Source organism: Nannobrachium achirus, assembly GCF_963921795.1.
Source record: "Nannobrachium achirus genome assembly, chromosome: 19".
NCBI lineage: Eukaryota > Metazoa > Chordata > Actinopteri > Myctophiformes > Myctophidae > Nannobrachium > Nannobrachium achirus.
In genome coordinates this window covers 20,205,723-20,231,054 of record NC_137826.1, presented here as the reverse complement: position 1 = coordinate 20,231,054, position 25,332 = coordinate 20,205,723, and the positions used below count along the sequence as shown (strand labels likewise).

The following is a 25,332-nucleotide window of genomic DNA, read 5'->3' as shown; positions in this document are numbered from 1 at the left end:
CAGGTGCGCGGGGCGTTTTTCGAGGTGGTGTCGGCTCTGTGCCAGTACGCACCGGGGCTGGTCCAGGCTGAAGCAGCACGAGCCTGTCCCGCTGTCCTCCTCAGTATTGACGACACGGACCCCATAGCACTGCCTCCAATCTGGGAGGCAGTGCTTCACATTGTCTCTACTGTCCCAGTAAGCACTCGCTGCGTACTTTGTTTGTGTTGTCTTGGAAAGTCATTTGAACGCATTGGTGTTCTAATTTATTATTGTTGATGCACCTTTTTTATGGTGTGTGGCTGTGCACTTTTTCTGTTTTAGGTGTGCTGGACACATGTTAATGCCAGGAAGGGGTTTTTACCCAAACTCTGGGCTCTTCTGAAGGAGGGTGGCAAAGGCATGGCTACAGCTCTTCACCCCAACCTGATGCCCCTCATCAGCAAACTGCCCCAAGAGGTCACTGAGCCAGCTATAGACTTCTACACCACCTTCTTCACTTCACTCATACAAGGGTAAATGTGTATGTCTTGCTCTTTGTGCTCAGGGCTGTGCATGTGTGCCATATAGGGCCATGCTTTTAGAGTGTTAAAGAGTAAAATAACCTAATGCAATGAGCCCTAATGCAAGTAGATGGATTATGATGCCAATGCAAGAAATGTGTATTTACTCTGATCAGCAACGGTTTATTGAACTACAATAATAAACAGTTGTCTGGCTCTGTATGGTATATGTTGTGATTTGCGACATGCTTTTATTATAAACTATCTGCAAACCAATCTTCTTTAATGGGGAACCACTAAGCTTTTCATTTGAATTTAATTACCGTATGTCTTTGGGTGTGAACTGAGAAAGAGAGAACTGCCATATCACAGTACATTAGAGGTTGTTAGTGCCATGACAGTGATGTGGTTAGGAACGAGGCACTTGCACCGAGTTCTATTTGCGGCACTGAAGTAATGACAATAAACTACACCATCTCATGTAATATTGTAATTATACAACAGATACTTTATTAATATTAAATCTAAAATGTTAGCTAGACTGATTAGCATCTTCACTACCATGGAAATGTGTCAAAGGGATATTCCACTTTCAAAAAAACCTTTGGTCATTTTATAGTCTAATCAGGCTTTTGTGAACACCCTGGCCTGGACAGATTTTAATTTGCTTTATTCAATATTTAGATATTTGATTTTCATTTTATCAGACACTCCCCATCCAGTGCCCATTCCTATACAAACCCATTGTAACTTCAAACTCCATTTTAACCATGATAAAGTCGTTCTTTTTTCTGTTGACTCATACTACCCTCCTAATACGTGAGCTGGCCGTGTATTTTCGATGCCTCATAAGACTATAAAATGACCCAAAGGTTTTTTTAAGTGGAATTTCCCTTTAACATTTCCTCAATCACCAATGGCGGCAGGATATTTACAGTGATGAGGCATATTTCATTTGAGCTCAGGTATGCTGTGTAAGTGTGTATCATGATTTTAGCACGACTGGAATGCCTTTTTAGACCAGTCAAAATGTTGTGGTGGAACCATCCATTGCATAACTGTGTGTGTGTTCATGTCAGTCTATTTAGTGAGCGTGCGGTGGCCAGTCCATCAGAAAGTGCAGCGATAGTGAGTGCGGCCATAGAGTGTCTGAGGTACTGTGTACTGCACAACACGGACAAGGAGGAAGAGCAGGAGAAAATACGGACCATGCTCATTTCAAAGCAGGTGAGACCAAATACGTACTTTACGTACATTTGAATGTTATTTTTAAGCTGAGATATATGCTTGAAAAATAGAAAGAAAAAAGTGCTTCAAGGTTCTTAAACTGTATCCGATATAGATTCTATTGATCTTACTTCAAACTATTAATACCAAAATAAAGAGTTGTGGCTATTGATGTTTTTACTGACATTCTCTGAGAAAACCTCTGGGTATGTTCTGGCGAAGGTGCTTGCAATGCTTTTGAAAAGCAGCTCAAACCTGTAAAAATATATTGTTTTGTCTTGTCCCTGCCTGTAGCTCCTCCCACTATTGGACAGCTCTCTTGGAAGCACCTCCCTACAGAACGGTCCTCTCTTTCTATTGGTCACCGAAACGCTCGTCTCCTGGGAAAAGAGGGCAGGCTTACACGATGGCGACACAACAAATGAGGAAGTCTTCCTCAGACTTCTGGCAGACTTCTGGGAGGAACTCAGCATTCTCTTTGTCCGTTACGTTGACAACGTAGAAGCGGAGCCCAAGGCTCTTGAGGGGGTGGCCACCTTGTTGCAGGTGTGTGTGTGAACAGTGTCTGATGACGCAATAAGTAATAATTATATTTTTGAATGTTTTAAAAAGTTCCATGGTCACAGGTAGCGTTTAGTTTTTCATATCAACCAAAATATATTGTTTCAAATATGCTGTACCCTCCCTTATAACAATGCTTTTTGTGGAATAGAACAGGGGTTTTCAAAGTGGGTGACGGGGCACCCTGGGGTGCCTCGACGGCAGTCCAGGGGTGCCGCGAGATCATTTGATAATAAATCGAATTTATTTGGACACTTGAAGAAATATTCAGTATCATTTTAAACTTAAAGTACAAAGTTATTTTCAGTCAGTTCTAACCAAAATGGCTATTATCTCAACGTTTTCCTCGCAACATAATCACTAAAATATCGTCACTGTCAGGCAGAAACCTCTGTCTGGACATACAAGGTTTGCACCCGACAACGACGATATGCTATAAATTTAAGGTGCTGGGAGTGAAAATTATAATGTAGGGGTGCCTCGGATTAAAAAAGTATTTATGGGGTGCCCTGAGACAAAAAAGTTTGGGTACCCCTGGAATAGAAGACACACATGTATGTTTCCTCAGTTTCTCTGTCATGTCATTATTAACAACTCTTTGTATTGTATGTCCCAGAAACCTCTTTATGTTTACAGAGACTATTTACTAGACCGTGCTAAGCAGACTTAAACCAGCAAACTGAACAATGTTTCTTCTGATTCCTCCAGGTAATGCGTTATCCTGAAAGGGTCATCAGGAAAAAGCAGCTCCACAAGAGGAAATCTGTCAAGATCTGTTGTTTTGCTGAGCCGGAGGACATGGAGAGGCCCGGAGCCGAGGAGGCCGGCGTCGAGAAACCTGTGCAGCCGGCGTCTGATCTCCTGGACGCCCAGAGGGCCATGGTTCCTGTGAAGACCAGGCATCTGGAGGAGGTGGTGTGTCAGCAGGCCCAGGTCTGCCTGGTGTACGTCACCGAGAACAACTCTGAGAGGCACCTGGTCTTCCTCTCCCAACTGCTGCGCTCTTTCCACACGCCAAGAGTCTTCACCGTAAGCCAAGCTTAACGTTAACCCATTCGGGCCTAGGATTATTGAATGCTTTAACCAGTGAAAAATAGCAGATCTACAAGCTCACAGCGCGGCACCGAGTGCTATTTTTGAAAAAGTCGTGAAAATGTGTGCAAATCTTTGAATATTATGTATTTTCAAAGCGAACGTTTGTAACTCAAATTTTGCTTCTGAGTGGTCCCTGGAACTAAATATTTTGAGATGGGGGTCCGCGCTGTGAGCTTGTAGATCTGCTATTTTTCAATAGTTAAAGCATAAAATAATGATACGCAATAATGTGTACCCGTTCTAAATAGATAAAGTTATGCTATGGTTGGGGCGTCTCTGATGAAAGCAATTCTTTGGATACATAAACTCAGCCATTAGTTACTATTCAGAGGTAACATATTCCTCCCACACTCTACCACTATTCAGATGCTGGTGAAATTGGACGAAACGATCGAAGCGGCTGAGCAGAAGCAGGGAGAGGCAGAGACTCTGGCCAACCCGGCCATGCAGTTCCTGCTGGAGCGGGTGGTGGTGTGGCTGGCTGAGGAGGACCGGAGTGACACCAGCCACATAGTAGAGATGTTGTTCAGCTCGCTGTACTGCTGCAGCCGGCAAGAAACCACACGCATCCTCAACCACATCACAACGGTAGCTGTAGGATGTTCCAGTCTCGTGCATTTTGTTGTCTTGTTTTGTGTTCTGTGTTTATACTTTGAAATATTTAACTAGAATTGTATAAGCTAAGTCAATAGGCTGTGTGATCAGTGTTTCCCCTAGGATGGAGTTGTAACAGTGGTGGGCTGGGCTTTTTTACCCAGGTTTCTATTGTTTATCTTTTTAGGGGACACACTGGATCATGCTGAAACCTTGCCCAAATTTGGAGTCATGTCATTGCTATGTCACAGACGACTGATTTCATAGACGACAGATGTCACAGGCTTGTCTCGTGAAGTCTGAGATCCACATTAGAGCCACTCTGTTTCTGTATGGATCCTGAGATCCACATCATTTTGTAGTTTGTTTTTTTGTCTAGGTTATGTATCATTTGTGTTGTAGTGTACTGTATAATGAAATAGCTGTTCTAATGTAAGTACTTCTCATTCCTCTTTCTAGATGGATCTACAGTGGGGTATTATCTTGCAGATCATACAAAGGGTAGGTGGGATGATTGTTAATTATTGTTAGGGTTACCGATTCTTTTATATACTGTATATAAACAATATATCAAGTGTGTATCTGCCACTAAAAGTATCTAGTGATAAACAATAAAAGTCTGCTTGAATGTCTCACCCATCAGGCGTGTGCAGACACAGACACTCTTGAGACCTGCAATGATTGGCTGAAGGGTTCGGTGTTGGGCGAGCGGCTCCTTGGATTGGCTGAGGAGCTGTGCAAGGTGGGAGGCAGCCAATCCAGCAAAGCCTCTCTCAGCAGCAGCAGTAGTCACAGCTGGACTCTTATCAGCCTAGTGCTGTCTCAGCATCACAACAATGGTACACTGCACACACACACACACACACACACACACACACACACACACACACACACACACACACACACACACACACACACACGCACGCAGCTGTTTAACTGTTCACTAAAACCGGTCTGCTGGCTATTATATGGACAGAGCCTCTGATCGGGGAAGTCTACATGCAAAAGATCCTGGAGAAGCTCCACGCCACGCTCTTGGAGAGCAAGAGTCTGTCAGACGCCGGCAACGTGGAGCCTCTGGTGTCATTCATCTGTGACGTGGCCTCCACTTTCTTCTCGTCCGTACGAGACTGCCTCCTGCTGGCGTCTGCTGAGGAGCTGCTGTTCACCACCTTCCAACTCACAGCCCAGGATCAGACGCACACACACCTGTCTGGTGGGTGCACATTCTTGGAAAGACATTGCTGTTTTTATTTGATCAATCAAAGCAAGTGATACCTCATTTTGTAGCTATGATCCTGTACTGTCTAAAAATTTGAAATGTTCAATGATCCCACCATTAACACATGGGAAGCCAAGGTTTCTAACATTTCTAGCTGTTGCTGTTGCTGCTGCCGCCGTTCACTCACACTTTATTTTGAAGAGCCTCGGAAGCTTCTTGCGTGTGCTTGTGAGTGTCCACTGATGATTGAGGAAGAAAATCCATTTGTTTACAAACGCTTGCGAAACTAAAATCCAAACCGGGGCCGACCATCGCGGTAAAGTGTCGCCGTGAAAACAATCAGATCTCTGCTTCCCTGGTGTTCTTTGCACCTCATTCATAGATAAAGCCCTTTTTATGTTTCAGCCTAGAATGGAAATCAATGCAGCCTTGTCGCGCCATTTTCTCTCTCTGCAAGAGAGAGTGTAATGTATGGACTAGGGTCATTCACAGGGCACACAGCATGCACGCAGAGCTGTACAGTTAACCCTTTGTTGTCTCGTTGAGGAACGAGACGACTCCTTTTGGCAGAGTGACCCCTAGTGGCCTTATCTCGTTACTGAAAGAGTTTGGCCCCTTGGGTGTTAACAGCAGGTTGGATAGCTAATTGTTTTGACCGTGTTTTGACAGACTCCCTTTTAGGAAAGCTGAGGAAGGTGTGCGTGACTGGAGTCCAGTCATTGGTCCATCACTCAGGGAGTAAGATCAGGGAAGGAGGCTTCCTGTATAGCACTGCGCTCTGGGCCAAGAACCAGCTACTCACAGCCTCTCTGGACATGAAGAGGTAAGACCTTTACCACATAATGTTAAAGTGTTCCCAGTTTCAATTTAGGACTTGGGGCTTATCCAGAGCGACTTTTCTTACAAAGTGAAAGATCTGGGTCAGCATTTCTACTCTGGCAGGGGAAAATCCACAGGAATTGAACTGGGTTTGTTTGGATAAAATGATTCACCGTAGCAGCCACTCGTCAGATTGAAATTGTTGGAGTAGGAGTGCATACTCCATATTAGTCTTAGTAGACATTAGTAGACATTATTGTCTTAAAGTTATAATGTGTAACATTCATTCTAGTTGTCTTTTTTTGGTAGCTCGGAAGTACAGCTGAAAAGGGAATTCTGCAGAGTCCTAGCGGCGAGGATATTTCATTTCTCAGAAACGTAAAATACATAAATAAATACATTTCCGGTACATTTCTGGTGCCTATGTCTGCACCCCTTGACTAACACAGCCCTGGGTAGGCAATCTGGCCTGGTGAATATCTGGAGGAAAGCACTTTTCTAGTATAAAGCGTTTTGTTTTGTTTGGGACTTAACATAGCTTGACAGAATAATGTTGAATTTATTTATAAAGCCATCAAATTGGCAAGGTCAAAATGTTTCATATACTGTAGCTCCAAGTCTACAAATGAACTTTTCAACATTTCATCTTTACAAACGTTCTAACTTTGTCCATATTTCTATTTTAAATGACTGTCTCAGACTGTGTTTAACACACAGTAATCGTCGTTTCCCACTTCAACGTGCGTCACAGACACGGAAGTTGGTAGGCCAATCAGAGGCAGGTGGTGGCAGTTCTTTTCATACGCAGCCTCTAAGAACAGCTGAGCCGTGCAACATCGGAACTGGATGGAGACGTGCCAATAAAGCTCTGTAGAATTGAATTGATAAGTCCCGGAAAAGACACGCTGTGATTGGCCAGTAGGCACTTTGACTGGCAGCGTCTCCGGCATCCAGTTGTTGCACGTCACTCCAATGAACTGGAGCGACGGAGGAGGCATTACGCTTTTTATATCTATGGTGTCTGGCATCCATCGAAACTTATGCCTTCACGATTAGGAATGAAGGTTGATATGATTATTTTTTCTGATATACTATAAAGAAAAAGACAGGAGATAGTCGCCTTTTTATTAAGAAATACCACAGATAAGTGGTGCAGCAGTTGACCCAGAGTAATGATCATTTTGTTGATAATTGGTAATTCTGCAAGCATCGAAACTCAAACATTTCATCCTTAAAAGCGAGTAAATGCAAATGCACTGCCAGCAGTGTACTGTACAATAACCAAACACCGATATTTCTTCACCAGTCACAGACTACATTACTGGCACCCCAGAGATTTTATTTCTCGCTTCATCATCCACAGTGGCATGTAAAACAAAGCCTTATATATGAGGAGTGCAATAGAGGCTGTAATTACCTTTTTAAGCCAAGTCCTGACTTGGAGAGGTGTGAGAGGTGTGAAACAAGTTTTTATTTTTCTTAACACCTACAGTACCTGTGTCTCTGTCTGTTCTGCTACTGTAGCTGCAGTGGAATACTTCATTTCAGCATTGCTATTTCCTACGCATACTGTAGCTCCTTTATTGACCAATTTTCCTCCGCTTTAATACAATATGCTGAGTGCCCACACTGTATACTGTATGTGAGGCCAAATTATGAATGATTGTCTTTTGTTATTTTAAACCAGCTTTGTAGTGTTTTCCCCTCTCCATCAGATGTGTACGAAATTATAACATTGAAGTACTTTTTTCACATTATTTCCAGTGTGTCAAATAATCTGTTTCTCTAGCTTTGAGACTCATAACAGTCCAATCCAAACCAACTTTATTTATGAAGCATAATTTAAAAGAATAGAGATAACCAAAGTTCTGTTCAGCCAATAAATAAATAATAGCAATACAAACAAATACAATATATATGTGTACAAATTTAAAACTAGGTCAAAAGCCAAATAATACAAATGTGTAAGACTTGTTTAAAAAAACAGGTAGTGTGTGTGTGTGTGTGTGTGTGTGTGGGGGGGGGGGGGGGGGGCACCCATTTAGCCAAGCATTGCCAGACTGATCATCGCACGTGATCAGTCTGACAATGCCAGGCTAAATGGGTGAACCCACACCCACACTAGTCAGCCATAACATAACACATTGTGCTACCTGTGCGCCGTTCCATTGTTAACAACCTCATCCACCTGACCTGTGATTCTCTCCCAGTCTGCAGGTCCTTGTTCTGGCCGTACAGAGTCTGGTGGAGACCCCTCAACTCGGTCTGTCAACAGGGACTCCCCCCTCTTCCTCCACTTCCTCTCCCTCCTGACCCCCAGTCAATTAGAGTGGACTAGAATCAGACAAGCCTTACCCACTCAGGTGAGCCAGCAGTTGCAGTTGTGGGTACAGCTGTATTGTATTTGTCCTCTAGTCTACACTACAGTATTTTGCTTGTGTTTGACATGGTGGTGAGATACTTGTAGCACTGACTGGCATCGACTGTTATGGACACTTTTGTTTGGGCACTGTATTGTATTATAGTTGTGCTTAAGGTTTGATTTCTTTGTTCAAGTTGGCTGTTTCATGTTGAGCATTGACAGTTTTTTTGACACTTTATGTCTGTCTGTCTGTCTGTCTGTCCGTCCATCCATCCATCCATCCATCCACCCACCCATCCATCCATCCAAAAAGTATTTAGAACCAGAGTGCTCTGTACATTCTCCACGAGTGAATACATTTCTAGTTAAGCCCGATATTGTGTACAAACAAAGCCATAATGAGACACCGTCCGAAAATGTATTTCCAGTCAGGTGTTTTTTTAAGAATATAATGCAATGCAATCTTCTCAAAGTCATGTTTGGTTAGGATTATAACTTAATATATATTTTGATGCCTCTTGTATCTTGTCCATTCTTGTTCTCCACCCTCCAGTGGGTGAAGAGTCCCTTACTGCATGGCCGTCTGCGGGCGGTTAGCGACTTTCCCTGTATGGACGCGTGGAAGTTGAAGGTGTCCTCGAGGTTGCCAGCCCACCTGTCTGCCTGCGCCCTGTTAGGAAGAGTGGTCCATACCGCTGTGACAGTGCCACGTGACCAGGAGGAGACAGCCTTTTCCCTCCTCCTCCTCACACCTGCCAAACCTCAAATGCACTGGTGAGCTGGTCAATGTAATTGTTATACTATTAGAGGTGGGATCAGTAGAACCAAGTTATGCAATGTTTAAAAGCTACATTTGATATTTAACTCATTGACTGCTTTCATTAAACATCAACCAACACATAAACCTTATGGACACCATGTGATGTGCATATCTGTGTTTCCAGTCGCAGAGCTGTTGTATGCAGTGCAGTGGTGTAAGGAAATGGAGTGCAGCCCTGCTGTTGTGGCTGACTATCACAACCTGCTGGCTGACTGGGAGCTGCCAACGGCACTCCTCCACCAGGTTACAACCAAAGAGCTCCTGGAGACACTCTACACAAGGTAATAATAATATAATATAATAATAATATTTCCTGGTTGTCAGAAATAAATTGGATAGTATTTTCAAAGATATAACCTAAATTAGGTCTAATAGCATTGGTAAACAATGGGGAGCATGTCGACGGGGAAAGGGGCGCGGCTTTAGCGGTGACGCACTTGCCAGTCTGGTGTATGCAGTCTGCATTTTAGACAGACAACATGTTTTTGTACCCAAGGCGAGGGTGAGCATTCTCCGACCTCTTGTCTGCTAGTTTTCTATCCTACAGGGAATTTGATTGCATTCACCACCTGAGGCTGGGGCCCATCTCATTCTGTCTAATCAGGCACTTGCCAGGAGAAGAACTAACCCTGTAGGATAGAAAACCAGCTGTCTAAAAAACAGAGTTGTTGAACCCTGCCCAAGGCTAGCTTGTAGCAGAGTAGCTAGACTCCCGTCTCAGGTGGAGACTTTCGTTTGGGGTAGCAGAGGAGTCGAGTGTAGCATATTTCATACACAATGTCCTACATAATAATACATGGACAACATGCAAAAGGAATGTAAAGGTCCAGGTAACAGTAATCAATTGAATGAATAGCTTCTGTAGAGAAGTACTATTTTATAATAATAATTATTATTATTTTTGTCTGAATCTTGTATGATAATAATAATAATAATGGATTGCATCTTTATAGCGCTTTTCTAAGCAAGTTGCAAACTCAAAGTGCTTTAGTTAGTGTGTGCTTTAGTATGTCATTCATACATCGTGAAGTGAAACGGCGAACATCAACACTTCCCACATTCACTCAACAATGGTGGCAAGCTTGCACCGACCAACTGGAGGCAATGTGGGGTTCAGTGTCTTGCCCAAGGACACTTCGACATGTGGAGCCAGGATTCGAACCGTCGACCCACGGATCATTTATCATTTAAATGTATCAATTTATGATATCATTTTCCCGTAGGTCAGTGGAGGACGGTGGTCTGTGGTCTCTGACCCTGCAGAGCTGCATTCAGACCAGTGATCTGGCCAACACAGACAACACCTCATTCAGAATGCTGTATGGCAGTGCAGACAGGTGAGAAGTTTATTACGTCTCCTCTGGAGATTGCACAGTAATGGAGATTGTTCTTAATATGAAGGGAGAATCATTTGCCAACCGGGATATAGAGATTATGCGTACACCTAGAGGAGACGGTGTTCGGTGTACCAAAATGTAGAACACTGTGATCTAAACACCCAATGATGATCACCACTTTGTGGGTTACCCTGCCTTACTTTACCTTGCTCCATTATAACTTAAAACTTCTTAAAAGATGTTAAATGCATTTCTTCTGTACCAGCTAGAGCAGAGGAGGAGTGAGTATATGGATGGACAAGGTAGAGTTACGTGTAATGCCTTAATGACCTTGAGCAAGATTGGAACCTGTGACATTGCAAATTGCACAACACAGTACTGACTGGTTGATCCAACAGGTGCAGGGGTTGTCCTGACAAAAAGAACGCTTTAAAGTTTGTCGACTACTTTCAGTCATCCAAAATGAGTTAAACGCAAGTTGCCTGTGTTGTGTTCCATTTCTCAGTTTATTCCCAGTTTCCCAGAGCACATTGAGCACACTGCAGGTGCTCTGTCCTGCCATGACCAATGAGGAAAGAGACTCTCTCATAGCGCTGGCCACCGCTGGAATCATCAACTGGCAGGAAACCAATAGTAAGACCACACGCACGTACATGTGTAAACATACATACAGTATGTACAGTACATACACTACATACATACATTTATATTCTATATTACCTAAAACTTGCTTTACATACATTTGCACTTGTACCATTAGGGCTGTTTCTGAACTTTAGATGTATTGTACCTTCATGACTTCTTATGACTGTACACATCCTAGATGTGTGTGGGTGTCTGTCCGTACTGCTGTGTTGTCTGGAGGCAAACACGCCCGTACAGGAGGAGATCCTGCAGGCTATACTGGCCACCATGATGCAATGGAGAAGCTGCAAGGAGGACTGGTTCCTCTTTAGCAGGTAATAAATACGCACACAGACCACATACCCTCATACATTCGTACATACGTTTCAACAAGTGTGTTGTTGCCAGGAAATGTACGGTAACATTTTGTTAACATCCTGTCAGCTTATTTATATAACCTTTTATGTAACCAGTAAAACAAATTATATGTTGAGACTCTTTTGCATGTATGCACTGGCAGGAATCTTACACAGATTCACATGCGTAAGAATAGACAAATCCGGGACAAAACTAACTCCTACAACTCAAACAATCATACATACTGACTTCCAGTGAGAATCCCTGAAGAAGTTTAAAAGCTCTTGGAACATAACAGTTACTAACCAAATAAATACAATAAAACAATTATATAACACCAATACAAAACTAAACACCAATAAAAACTAAACCTGGAAATGTGAATCATTCCTTATTGTACTAGTACTTGAATAAAAAGGCTTGAACTGTCCAAGCTGTCCAAGAATTTGACCACTAGCAAATTTAAAACAATACTAATAATGAATTAAAAAAAAGTTTACTCTCCTAGTTTGTCATTTCCCAGGGCAATGGTTACAAACACAAAGTTCTCAAAGTGTGGAGACCGCATAGGGCTGTAACTATTGATTATTTTGTTAGAATAATCGCTATCAGTTACTTTTTTGATTAATCGAATAAGCAAATATTTGAAATGTTTCGACTTTTTTTCTTTTACTTATTGCCTATAATGACATGCCTAACATATTTATCTATTTTTTGTTCCATTAACTGTTGCACCCATACCATTTAGGCCTGTTGATCATAATGTATTTAATTTAAACTGCTCCGTCCCTGGGCAATCCACAGTACTGCTAAGTTTTTTTTAAATCAAAGCTACAGTATTTATTCATGGACTGATTTAGAACTGGGACACCGAGTGAAGGCAACAGTCTGCCAGGTAGAATAGAAAACTAGCTGTTGTGTGTGTGTGTGTGTGTGTGTGTGTGTGGGTCCCTGGAACACTGTCGCCGTGTGTTTGATTGGTCTTGTTTCTATTTCAGTGACCTGTCTAAAGCATCTGCAGCCCAGCTCATTCTCACCGTGGAGATGATGCGCTTCCTTTCCTGGCTGGTGACTCATTCTCCCACAGTTCTCGGGGGCGGCCAGTGGGACTTCTTACTTTGCTCCATGCTAGCCTGGCTGGAGGTATGATATGAATCATAAAAAAAGAATAACAATTTATTTTTATTTTATTAAGGGAGGGACATGGGGTGTGTGAGTCCACAGTGGCAGGCAGTTAATCAGGGGACAACATGTCACCCTGAACCCCCAGTATTTATTATAAAGTAATATCTATAAACCATAGCTAGGCCCTTAAAATATATTTTTAACGTTTCACCAATATCCAGGTCTCAACCAATATACTGCTCCATCAGTTCATTTATCCACCCTTGACTCCTTTTTATCTCCCACATCCAGACTGCCAGTGAGAACGTAAGCAGTTTGTGGAACCCATGGGTGCAGCTCTTTGCCTGCGAGGATGCCGTGCTGATCGCGAAGCTGAATCGGTTCTTTGCAGCGCCCCCTGCAGACGTTCTGGACAAACTGCCGTCAGAACTGATGGGCGAATGGACGGACTTCTTCATAGAGGGAATCTACAACCTAATGCTGCCTCTGCCTGTCAGAATATCCGGTATGTCTGACGTGTGTGTGCAGAAGGTTTAAAAAATAGAGCTTTTTATTTTATTTTATTTCATTGAAGTGTCGCCCTGCAGGAAAACTAAAGTACAGGCTGCAGTTGAGCAGTTCAATACGGGGTTTCCTTTTTACGAAAATCAAGTTTGCACACATTCAAACTACAAACTGCTGTAATCTAACTAAATGCTTCCTGTGGTGAGTATTAACTGTTCAGCAGCACTGCTTGGCTCATTGTGCAAAGCCTTGGTAATACATAGACCGATTTCTCAGACCAGCAACCATAACTAGGGCGTCAAGCGGCACCACTTCGCACAGCAACACAGTGCAGCTACACGGCATCGCTCTGGAAAAAGGTCTATAGCCAAATTAGCCATTAGCTAGGCTAATGCACGATGGAGCCTAGAAAAGTTGGTCTGTGAGACTTGACGGGTTTGGTGTCACGGTCCCCCTTTTGACCGTTTCCTCTGATTGCAGACACTTTCAGCGAGCCAGATGACCCCCTGTTCCCATTGGCTGTGCTGCAGTCAGTGGGTGTGGCTCTGACGTACGTTCCCGTGCAGCAGCTGAGCCAGAACTCCCTGCCGGCCCGGTTCATAGCGGACCAGAAGACCAACCTGCCAGAGTCCCTCCAGACCCTTCTCAACACACTCTCCCCTCTACTCCTGTTCAAGGCTAGACCTCTGCAGATCACAGTCTACCACCTAATGGACAAGTTAGTGTCTGTCTGTCTGTGTCTGTGTGTGTGTGTGTGTGTGTGTGTGTGTGTGTGTGTGTGTGTGTGTGTGTGTGTGTGTGTGTGTGTGTGTGTGTGTGTGTGTGTGTGTGTGTGTGTGTGTGTGTGTGTGTGTGTGTGTGTGTGTGTGTGTGTGTGTGTGTGTGTGTGTGTGTGTGTGTCAGAATCAGTTCTAAAGACAAAGTACACATAAAGTGCATGCCTGTGTAAACTGCATACTTGATACTTGACATACTTGACTTCATTGATTGAATACTTTCTTAACAATTTGAAAAGATAAGTAGAGAGAAGTACAGTACGATACAAGATTTTGTGTTTAACAATTGAGTACCTAAGAGGAATAACAGTATTAAGTAATTTTTCTTATATAGATATTTTTTGATTTTCCAGTCTGTAAACCACAAACTAGTCATTTTCTTTTTTTCTTTTTTTTTACGCACTCCCCCCTCATTTTGTTCAATTGTCTGTGTTAATGTTATCTGCTCCCTTTGTCTGCTGAATATTGCTTGTACGGACTTATACTGTTGTTCCACAAACTGTTGGATACATACAGTTTTTCAACTTTCCATAAGTATTATGTCTTTATTATTCCTAATATACATATGGATTATGGATTATTATATCGTCTCAGGTACTCAATTATGGAATTGTGAAAGTTAAACTTAAAATAATTCAAGCACTGTACTGTTCAGCTGGTACACCTCACCTTTATCTCCTCACTATAAGGTTTAATACACCTAGAACATTGTACAAATCACCTCCGTATCCATCAGGCTTACAGAGGCACAATAAAATCAGAGACCATTACATAACATTTGACCAAAGATGCAGTGCGGAAAAGCACAACGAGCTACAAACGATACCAAAAATCATCATGACAAATAATCGTGATTACATTATTAAACAAAATAATGGTGAGGATCATCATCATTTAAGTCTTATTTGTGCACAACGTAATGTTTATAGTATACTCTTGTCATGAAAACAGGATAATGCCTCAGCTGCCGGAGTGTGATGGAGAAGGAGATGTCAGCAAGACTGATGATGACACAGAGGAACCATGCCTGTAAGTTAAGAGGGAGGCTGATCACGGATCATTTCTATTTAACCTGGATTTGTTCAGGGGAGGTTGACTCGCTGACAGAGAGCATGGATTGTTGCTTTACAGAAACGCCCTGCATCAAGCCCACACACCGTTGCACATTATTATCTAGGATCTGCCTCTACGCAGATTAATTTGCAACAATTAAAACTGTGATATACGGTTATGCACAATTAATTAAGCTGACAGAACAGTTTTGCACATTAGGTGTGTGGTACATTTCAAGTTTGACAGTGCCACAGGGTGATGCCAATGCAGGGTAGTTTAATCAGGAGAATATGAGAACGCTACTCAGTAATTAAGTGAGTACCCCTTTATTTTATACAGCCGGCCTGTCACCAGCAGCCAGCAGTGCATAAAGCCATATTTGCTCCGCAGCTTTTTAATCGCTTAGCCAGAACACTTTCTTTTTCTTATTTAGTACCTGCTGTAAGTGGTTTCCCTACCATGTTCTTCTTCAAGTATATTTATTGACTTTTTCTGGGAACCCTTGACCTTATTCCACTTTACAGCACGATGAAAGCAAATAATACACTATACCGTCCATGTACATTAATATAAAAAGCTTATAACACAGATTTAGAGACGCGAGACTGTCAGCGAAAATGAATGTCTTCCTGTGATCAGCTCTCCTCCCATGCCTCTGATGGGCCTCCTGTCTGCCTGTGAGGACCTGTGTGAGAGCATCCTGGCAGGAGTCCAGGTGGGAGAGTTTGCAGCCGTCCAGCCTCTGAGCGTGGAGTACTCATGCATCCTGGGATACCTTCTGGCATGGAAGCTTCTCCTTACCTTCTTCAAATCCTCTCCCTCCCACGTGAGTCACACACAGCCCCAAACCGTTGGCTTAGGGCAGTAATTGATTTTAGTGATTCTCAAACTTTTTAATTTCAGGGTTTCCAATTTGATATGCAGTTTAGGCCATGGACCCCCATTTAATAAGATGCTGGGTTTTCACCAATCTTGTACATTTTTATGTTTCTTTAGGCAAGTTAGTTAGTTGACAAGTTACAGCAGCAGCATCAAGTGCATAAAGTTTACTCTGTTGTGTCAAAGCCCTTTGCCAATTATGCCTGCATTCTCAGTTGTTTGGTCAATACACGACGGGTATCTGATATGTGTCGTTTATGGAAGAAATGTCCCTTGTGCAAAAATATATAGCCCGATAACTTAGCCTCTGGACTGTGAAGGAGCCAGGGGCAAATGCTTCACTTCAAGTGGTCTGCTGGAACACATCATTATCTGACTGCTTTGTCCATTCATTTCCCATTATTGTAATTAACAGGCAAAGATGCATTGCTCCCAGGCTGGGGACTTGTAAGATGCATTCACCAGTCGTGACAAACATGGCTTTCTGAAGTCGTATATAGTTTTTAATGATGTATTATAGATCTAGCTCAGATGATTGGATAACAATTTTCGGAGTGTTTATTTATTGATTAAGGGTTCCACTTACTGTATAATTGGATTTGACTCTTATTACTGATGCCATATACAGTTTAAGCATTTAGCATAAGCTCTTGCAGACTGCAGAGCAAAGTATTTAATAGGAAGGCTGAGAAGGATACGGTTTAGGGAACTAAAAAGGCTGTGGCAGTAAGTGTTGGAAGGATCCCACATCAGCAGGGGCCACGGGGTACGTACGAGGGGGTCCCTCTGACGTGAGAGTGATCTTTCTCTTTGTATTTCATCTCCAGCTGCGCGTTCAGTATTCCCTCTATCTGAAGAGAAGCCGCTCACTCCACAAGCTGCTCCTCAACCTCTTCAAAATGATGCCTGAAACCCCCGTCTATCCTGGCCAGGGGGCCGACTCCAAGGACGCCAAGACCTTCTTCACGGAGAGCCTGTCTCTCGCTGTTGACAGTAAGCACAATACTATACATATCCATGCACACTTTACAGTACACACACACACTCACAAACATTCAGTACGCACACTCACTGTGGAACTGCATTACTCTCAAGCATATGGCGAAGCATAATTCTTCTTTTGGTTATTTCCATCCTGCGTTTGTTATGCGAGTGGGCACTCCACTGCCTGCAGTGTTTATTTATTGAGACAGAATGTAGGATAAGGGAGGTACTGTACCGAGTAGAAGGCTCTGGCACAATGAGATCACAGGAAGGCCAGGAAGGGAGAAAGGGAAAGCCGGCGGTGTTTCCTAACATTACCTTAAAACCATACCGACATCAATACATGTCATTGTCTATTCATAGCTTCAGCCAAATACGGTATCTTATATAAACATAGACCCATTTTTCGAATGGCTTTTTTATTTTATTTTGCATTTCTTTAGATTTCCTCCATCCATTAAACCATTAACGAATTTAGCCGAATGCCTGAGTCAATGTTGGCTAAACATAATTGAGTGGTTAATTAGCCATTGGCATTTGAATTTCATTTCAAATGCTTAAAAATGTAGTGAAACTCAATAATAATATAACTTTGACAAAAAAAGGAGCCTTATGCCTCATTCACACTACAGATATATAGTTGAACGTTTAGCTTGGTAATTCAATGTAATCTCAATGGAAACCAGCTTTAAAGCTTTCAAAGCTTTGTTTGGAGCGTCTCCTGTATCTTTAAAGCTGGTTTCCATTGAGATTACATTGAATTACCAAGCAAAACGTTCAACTATATATCTGTAGTGTGAATGAGGCATTACACTACCTTTTTACATGGCTCTATCTTTGCTCTTAGTATTCTATAACTTTCCATAACCTTATACATTTGATCCTCCAGAATTTGAGCAATGCAAAGAGGATGCACACCAAACGCACCGTGACCAAACAGCCTTTCACTTCCTTTGCGATGGCAAGGCTCCCCTTGGTTGATGGGACCCACGGTGGTGTTGGGTTGCGGGGAGCGCGGCTTGTTATGTATCACAAAACACACCTGCATACTTCCTTATTGACTAGTAATGCTGCATTTATTGAGGCTGTGATTGGCGTTCGGACCTTATACCTAATCTGGGTTGTGTTGCCTTGCATCAAAGCTGTTTTCAGCCAGTGCTGGACTGAAACCCAGATTTTAGTTATAAAAAAACCCAAATGAATGCAGAGAAAGAATTTCATGTGTAAAGCAAAGATCTAAAAGCATGCTTTTTGTATCCTCCACTCTCTTTGTCTTCTCTCATCCCCCGCCGCTCCTCCAGAGACGGAGGGCCTCCAGTGGGAACTGCCTCACTTGGCGTGCAGCGTGTACTACAGCGCCGTGCAGGACCTGCCTGCCATGGTGCGACTGTGGTGGAACAGCCAGGAGAAGAGAGTGTGTGCCGTCGTGGAGAAGTTCACCATCAAGTATGTCAGCCCCGTGCTGTCAGCCCAGGAGATCTCTTCTGTCCACAGCAGCACTCAGACATTCGACAGCATGACAGTAAGTTGGCAAATACAATGCTGGCTGTGTGCAAGTATAAATATTTATATGTGTGGGTGTGACTGAATGTCTTTTTCCTAAAGTGGAAGGGATGAGGGTCCAAAGGCGACACACTCTCCACACACTGCTGCTTTCTGAAATTGTGTGCTCGTGCGTGTGTGTCCGTGTTCTGTACTAAAATGGGTTTAAACTTTATGAGTTCATTTCTCTGGGTTTTACTGTTCGCAGGTTTACTATTGTCCCTAAATGTCATCAAATGATTTTTCTATATTGTGTGACTTTAAACGTCATAAATACTGTGACAATAGTTAAGTCCTAAGTACAGTCTTAAAACCATAGCCCCGGCCTGGGGGATAAATTAATACTTTATTTTATTTTATATGCTCTTTTCAGGAATAAACATGGTCGAGTGCAGTGTACTGTACTGTATGTTGCAGTGAAATACAGTGAGTGAGTTGGGTCAGGGAGAACGCATTCTGCGAACATAGTCGTGAGCATAGATCATACAGGAACAATAATCGTGGGTTTTGTTTAGTTTCTTTTGCTGTCTTTATCCTATTCTGCTATATATCAAATACTGTAGGAATCTGCTACTTAATTGCCAATTTACATGAAAGTCAAAATCACCTTCAGGTCATTGCACCTCTTGGTGCAAGCCATGAATTGATTCTTGATACATTTCTTTTTTTATGGATGATGATAATGTGCCGATCCAGTTAGAGTGCTTCAGTACAAACGGCAGACAGCTCATAATCCATACGAGTACAAGGTACTCATATTTACACATTGCTTTTATGTCTCCTCCAGTGGCGGATGCTTATTTGCTTTTTGACCTCCCTTTGATGTCCCACCACGTTTTTATTTACTTCTCAAAGCGTTGATCTTCAGAGCAAATATATACTGTAGCGTTGGTTCAGAGCTAAGCTACATACAGACAGTACTGTATCGCCTTCTCGACATAAATATGCTTACGCTGCCCAGCGGAAATATATTTACAGCTAGACTGATTCATTCATTGTTTGACTCCTGGAAGATTCTAGAGAGGCTGTCACAATCTCCTGGCTTGAACCCCATAGAAAATCTCTGGTGGGATTTGAAGCCCAAGAATATTAATGAACTGGAGGCCATTGTACATGTTTAATAGCCTAAGATTCCTCAGGAAGACTGCCAGAAGCTGGTGTCTCTTAGCCTGGCTCCAGCACATAGACCCACCCACTCTCTGAGTGGACTGCTTCAGCTGAGTCTGAAATCAGGCTAGGTGTCTCTGGCTTTGCATCACGCTTGCAGCAGGTCATAACAGCAAAAGTGTGCTCCTAAAGACACTTGGGTGTGCTCTGCTAAAGACATTTGGGTGTGCTCTGCTAAAGACATTTCATTTGGGTTGAATAATAATGTGAATATAAACCTAAATTTGCAAATAAATACAATTTAAGTGAATCATTTTGAGTGCAGTGTGTATGTAGTCTGGTGCAAACCTCATATGTCCAAAACTGTTACTTTTTCAAATATTCAAAAAGTCTTCAAATGATCTACAAGCTCAAAACATGTCACTTCCTGCCGCGTTTCAAGCTTGTAGATCTGCTACTTTTGATACTTTCGTGTGACGCTGTCGTATGATCAAGTAGGGCATCCATTTACGAAAGTTAAAATATGGAGACAAGAGCTTTCTGCCCGGTGGCAACCATATGTTATTCTAATGTTTCATAAGCAAGCAGGGTTCCCACTGTCATGAAATTCCTGGAAATATTTTGAAATTAGATCTTTTTTTTTTTTCCAGTACTGGAAAAGTTTTGGAATTTATCAAGGGTCCTGGAAGGTCGTGGAAAAAATAGCTATGCATTGTCTTTGGTTATTTTGTCAATACCTCTGAAATGACATGGGCCAAATTGTCAAATATTAGAGGCAGAAATTGTGAAAATAGCCGATCTACATGCTCACAACGCCTCGCAACGCGAGGCGTTGTGAGCATGTAGATCTGCTATTTTCACAATAGAACGGTGTTATACAAAATCCCTAAAATCTTAGTGGTCGTCAGGGTGCTGGGTACCCAGTTAAAACATGATTATTTCGGGGGTCACAGAACCACTGGCATACACTACCTGTCTTTGGGCATTGCGCATAGGAGTAAGCGACCTGTTATTGAGCTGAATTATTGTTATGTAGTCCTGGAAATTGGGTTAAATATTCTGGAAAAGTTTTGGAAAAGTTTGGGAAATTAATTGGTAAAAATGTGTGGGAACCCTGCATAAGGTATGTGTTGTCCCGCCCTCAGGTAAAGGCTCGCTCGGCAGCGCGGGAGGTGATCGCCACCTACTCTGTGGATGACATCTTCATTGAGCTGGTGATCCAGCTGCCCCAGAGCTACCCTCTGGGCTCCATCACCGTGGAGAGCGGGCGCAGGGTGGGCGTCTCGGTGCAACAGTGGAGGAACTGGATGCTGCAGCTCAGCACCTACCTCACACACCAGGTACTAACACACACCTACCTCACACACCAGGTACTAACACACACCTACCTCACACACCAGGTACTAACACACACACACACTGCAGCTCAGCAGCACCTAGCTCACACACCAGGTACAAACACACACATGTCTTAACCCATTTAGGCCTAGGATTATTGACTGCTTTAACTATTGAAAAATAGCAGATATACAAGCTCACAGCGCGGCACCGAGTGCCGCGCTGTGAGCTTGTAGATCTGCTATTTTTAAAAAATCATGATTTTTTTTTTGCAAGTCTTTGAATATATCTACTTAAAAGCGAACATTTGTAACTCAAATATTTACTTCTGGGTGGTCCCTGGAACAACATATTTTGAGATGGGGGTCCGTGGCCAAATACCTGTAATTTTGGGGGTCCTTGACATGAAAAGGTTTGAGAACAGCATGATTTAGGCTTAGGGGAAGGATTTAGAAGTCGGGTCAAAGATCGGGTCAAAGATATTCAAAGACTTGCACTCATTTTCACGATTTTTCAAAAATAGCAGATCTACAAGCTCGATGCCGCGCTGTGAGCTTGTATATCTGCTATTTTTCTAAAGTTAAAGCATAAAATAATGGTTAAAGTGGTTAAAGTCTAACGTGACTCGGGCGCGTTCTAGGTATTTGAGAGTTAATATGTGGAGTGGACTAACATGTCTTTTGTACACCCTCCCCACCTCCCTTAGTTGTTTTTTTTTTGCATTTCCCCCCATTTTGTCCCATCTGCATATGTTGTCCGTTTGAGAGCATGACATTTTTGTGTTTTCGCGCCTTGCGGCCAAAACAAGTTTCCCGTCAAGGACGCACAGTTTGGAATCGCACATGAGTTGGGCGTTGGAGCCGCTCGTTTAGGGCATCTGCAATGCTTTTTTACACAACATTCTAATATTTTTTGATTCTAATATGATTTGATTCTGTATAAATAAAAGTGATAAAACAGACAATACAGGAAAATAAATACTAGTTTTCTCAGGCAAAATCAAAGGAACTCAATACATTTCTGTGTTGCATTTGGGATGTGTGTACTGTACAGGTATGTACTGTATGTCTGGGTGTGTGTTTATGCGTATCTGGACATTCGTATGTGGACATTCATATGTGCATATTATTACATACAAATGTCAGGGGTGTTGCATCTAATTGATCTGCTTGTATGTGTCTGTGTGTGAGCATAGAACGGCAGTATAATGGAGGGTCTGGCTCTGTGGAAGAACAACGTTGATAAGCGCTTCGAGGGCGTGGAGGACTGCATGATCTGTTTCTCTGTCATCCACGGCTCCAACTACTCTCTGCCCAAGAAAGCCTGCCGTACCTGCAAGAAGAAGTTCCACTCCGCATGTCTGGTGAGTGGATAGATGTCATGTCTCTGACACACACACACAAACACACACACACACACACACACACACACACACACACACAGTTATTCTGTAGATTTTCGTTTTGCCTTTAATGACATCCACAATAGGGATGCCAGGTTGTTTAACGTACTGGAATAAAGCCATTGTATTTTCTCCCTGTCAACCTTCTTCCTCTGCAGTATAAATGGTTCACCTCCAGCAACAAGTCCACCTGTCCACTGTGCAGAGAAACCTTCTTCTAAGAGACTGTACGTTAGTACAGTGGTGGGCCAGTGACCTCCACCAAGTCACCCATGAGGAGGGAGGAGTCACACTGATGATGCATCACAGAGGAGGTTAAAGACCCATGGTGTCGGTTAATTCCTCGGAAACATTGTCTCTGTTCAGTACAAGTATTCTTCTCATAAAGGAGCTTTAATAGTACCTTCAATCTTTGCTCTTATCTTTGCTCTCATTTAGCATTCCAGGACCTATTAGTTATGCCAATATTCCACGCCTAGCCTGTAGAAGCGGGCCCTCATTAATATGCCAATATGACACAGAATCTAGAATCATCATGTCAAAATCTCCACGCCTCTGCGTGCACACCCTCCGTCCCTCACCAAAATGTAAACACACACTTCCTCACACAAACACTTGTATCACTATGGCAAGAGGCAATATTTGACAAATTCGGCCTCAGGGCTCAGACATTTTAATAGCATTTTTTTATTGTAATGTTTAATATAATTGGACTTTTTAAGTTATAAATTGAAAAAATAGTAACCTAGTATTGCCATAATGTTACGTCTACAACACAGCGTAGGCAATGATATTATAAAGGTTGTGCTTCTGTGCAAATATAGAATAAGCATAGAATAAACTGCGTGCCTCTGTATAGAAACATGAACATGACATGATGACAGAAGATGAGAATGTTAGGATAACTTAAAACATTTTTTGGGCGGAGAGTGGGTCTTTAATGGGGAACGGTGGCTACTGTTTTAAGCTCTGTTAGGCAGATCTACTTCAGCATGTGACACCGTCATATGACGTATATGAAGTATAATGAGGCTCTAAGGTCCACACATGCAGGAGTGAGAAGCCTTTGTAGAGTGGCCTGTGGATTCGAATTTGGCCAGAATGATAAATGTTATGCTCAATTCGTTCAATAATTTAAAGTCTTCAATTTCGTCCCACTAAAGACGCCTTAATAAACCCTATATTCCTTTGTCTTAAAAGAACACTGCTAAATGTTCTTTTCTACCCGCTCCTCCCTCTTTTTTTTTCTTTTTTAATCAATTCGTTGGCTTTTATTTGTTTCAGCACTATACTTTTCAGTTCCAACTTCTCAAACATCTGCGAGCAAGGAAGAACTCAAAACGGTGTCAGAAGAGCAAAGATTGATGATTGTGTGTTTATCAATACAAGCTAATAATAAATGCAATAGAATGCCTATAGTCTTGCGTGGTCAGACCCACCTGTCTTACCTGAATTCTAATGTTCCAGTCTTAGGAGGGTCTGAATCACAATAAGTCAGCCAGTTTTGCCAGAGAAAATCACAGGTAAGCCTTTGAAATCTCTGGTTTCACAAATATTTCCTAATATTTAGGAGGAGTTCAAAGTTTCACTCACAATTCTCGACTGTAGCAGTTCAGTGGGTACAGAAATGCAGATGACAAGGCATTTTCCTTTTTTAATCTCAAACAAAGCTGATATTACAAGGTTGTGGCCATTTAGACGCTATGGCCCTGAGTCGAGGCTTAAAGGAGTAGTTCGCCCTCTCTGCGGAGTGTCCTACTGAGTCTCCGTTCATCAAAGTATTGGTTTAGGAATGCGACAAAAACAACAAAAAAATCCATGAATTAAAGCCTTCGTGGGGTGTGTAATTGATAGAAAATAAGATTCTTTTTAGGTGATCTACTCATTTAACTTCCCAGTTTCTCCCAGGGCGTCTAGTTGCCATTGCAACGGTGTCATATAATGGCTCTGGGCCTCCAGACAGAGCCATGCTGGTTTTCATTCTAGCTGTATTTAATAGCAGATTAATTTACTGCACCAAAACTCTGTCAAGTTGTTTGCGATTAACTTTCTGGTAGAATTGAAAACGTAGTGATTGCCTGCTGGCTCCCTTGAATCAGAGTTTAGAACCACTAAAGCCTAATTTATACCACACTTACTCCACCCCTCTCTGTTACTCGCTGAACTGTATTTTCTGTCAAAGAATGTGGCGCCGTTGCGTCATTATCATCACATGATGAAAACGATCAAATATAGGTAGGTGAGGGGGTTGTTCTTTGAGGGGGATGCATTGTTTCTCTGTGGTTGCAGTGGTTAAAAATATCAATGGATATTCATTTATTCCTTCTATTTTGATTGCCTGTGTGTGTAAATGATGCTGAAAAGTAAATAAATCCCACTGCGATGATAGGCAGACATTCAGTTTTGTAATTGTAATTGTTTATTTTAACAGAACTTTTTTTCATTGGAAACCAATGATAGCCAAAAGATAATGACCTAATTAGGAATTTGTGTGAAAACTACTAATCATAGCACAGTATCACCATAGTATAGTTGCAAATATCCTCACAGCCGACAAAGAACACACATAGAAATTATGGAAATGAGAGAAGGATGAGGACTGTGTGTGTCTGTGTCTATATCTCCTGAGCATGTCCTGTTGCCTGGTACAGTAGGTTTTGCCTCTTCAGGAACGGGCAAGGAGAACAAAACATTGACCTAAAAATCATCTGCTGCCTTGCCACCTGTCCACTGTGCAGGCCACCCTTCTAAGAGAGAGACCCCCATCCCCATAAATGTGTACAGTGATGGGCCAGTGACCTGCTCCATTCAACAGCCCCGCCCCACCTCACCCCGTCCAAATAAGTTGGATATCTGTAAGTCTGAGGAGGAGTGGAATCTGATATAAGACACAACCACAGCACCACGTTTTGTAAGTTTGTACATCTGCAATTTTTGGCACATTACTGCATCGTACGGCAGATATCAGGCCCTAAGTCCCATTTGTAGATGTGTGGATTCAAATGTGGCCAGAATGATGAATGTCATGATCAATTGGTTCAATAATTTAAAGTCTTACTAAGATACCCTAAAACACCATTCCAGGCCATATTTAACTGGTTAAGAGTAAATATCAATTCACC

At 42.4% G+C, this 25,332-nt stretch overlaps 1 protein-coding gene across 1 annotated transcript in view; it reads left to right on the top strand.

Annotated features, from left to right (window-relative positions):
* The window catches only part of ltn1 (listerin E3 ubiquitin protein ligase 1), a 28,413-nt gene extending 4,514 nt beyond the window's left edge, over positions 1-23,899 (top strand). The window contains 27 exon segments of the mRNA XM_080749297.1: positions 4-177; positions 304-494; positions 1,562-1,709; positions 2,004-2,255; positions 2,979-3,299; positions 3,732-3,953; positions 4,419-4,460; positions 4,603-4,798; positions 4,936-5,175; positions 5,851-6,004; positions 8,211-8,265; positions 8,268-8,363; positions 8,916-9,129; positions 9,307-9,463; positions 10,406-10,519; positions 11,025-11,152; positions 11,343-11,478; positions 12,499-12,643; positions 12,917-13,130; positions 13,610-13,847; positions 14,857-14,934; positions 15,598-15,784; positions 16,665-16,830; positions 18,123-18,343; positions 20,616-20,810; positions 22,004-22,171; positions 22,369-23,899. Of these exon segments, the coding sequence (XP_080605423.1) occupies positions 4-177; positions 304-494; positions 1,562-1,709; positions 2,004-2,255; positions 2,979-3,299; positions 3,732-3,953; positions 4,419-4,460; positions 4,603-4,798; positions 4,936-5,175; positions 5,851-6,004; positions 8,211-8,265; positions 8,268-8,363; positions 8,916-9,129; positions 9,307-9,463; positions 10,406-10,519; positions 11,025-11,152; positions 11,343-11,478; positions 12,499-12,643; positions 12,917-13,130; positions 13,610-13,847; positions 14,857-14,934; positions 15,598-15,784; positions 16,665-16,830; positions 18,123-18,343; positions 20,616-20,810; positions 22,004-22,171; positions 22,369-22,431 (4,515 nt within the window). The 3' untranslated portion in view covers positions 22,432-23,899.
* Positions 23,900-25,332: the final 1,433 nt, after the last annotated feature.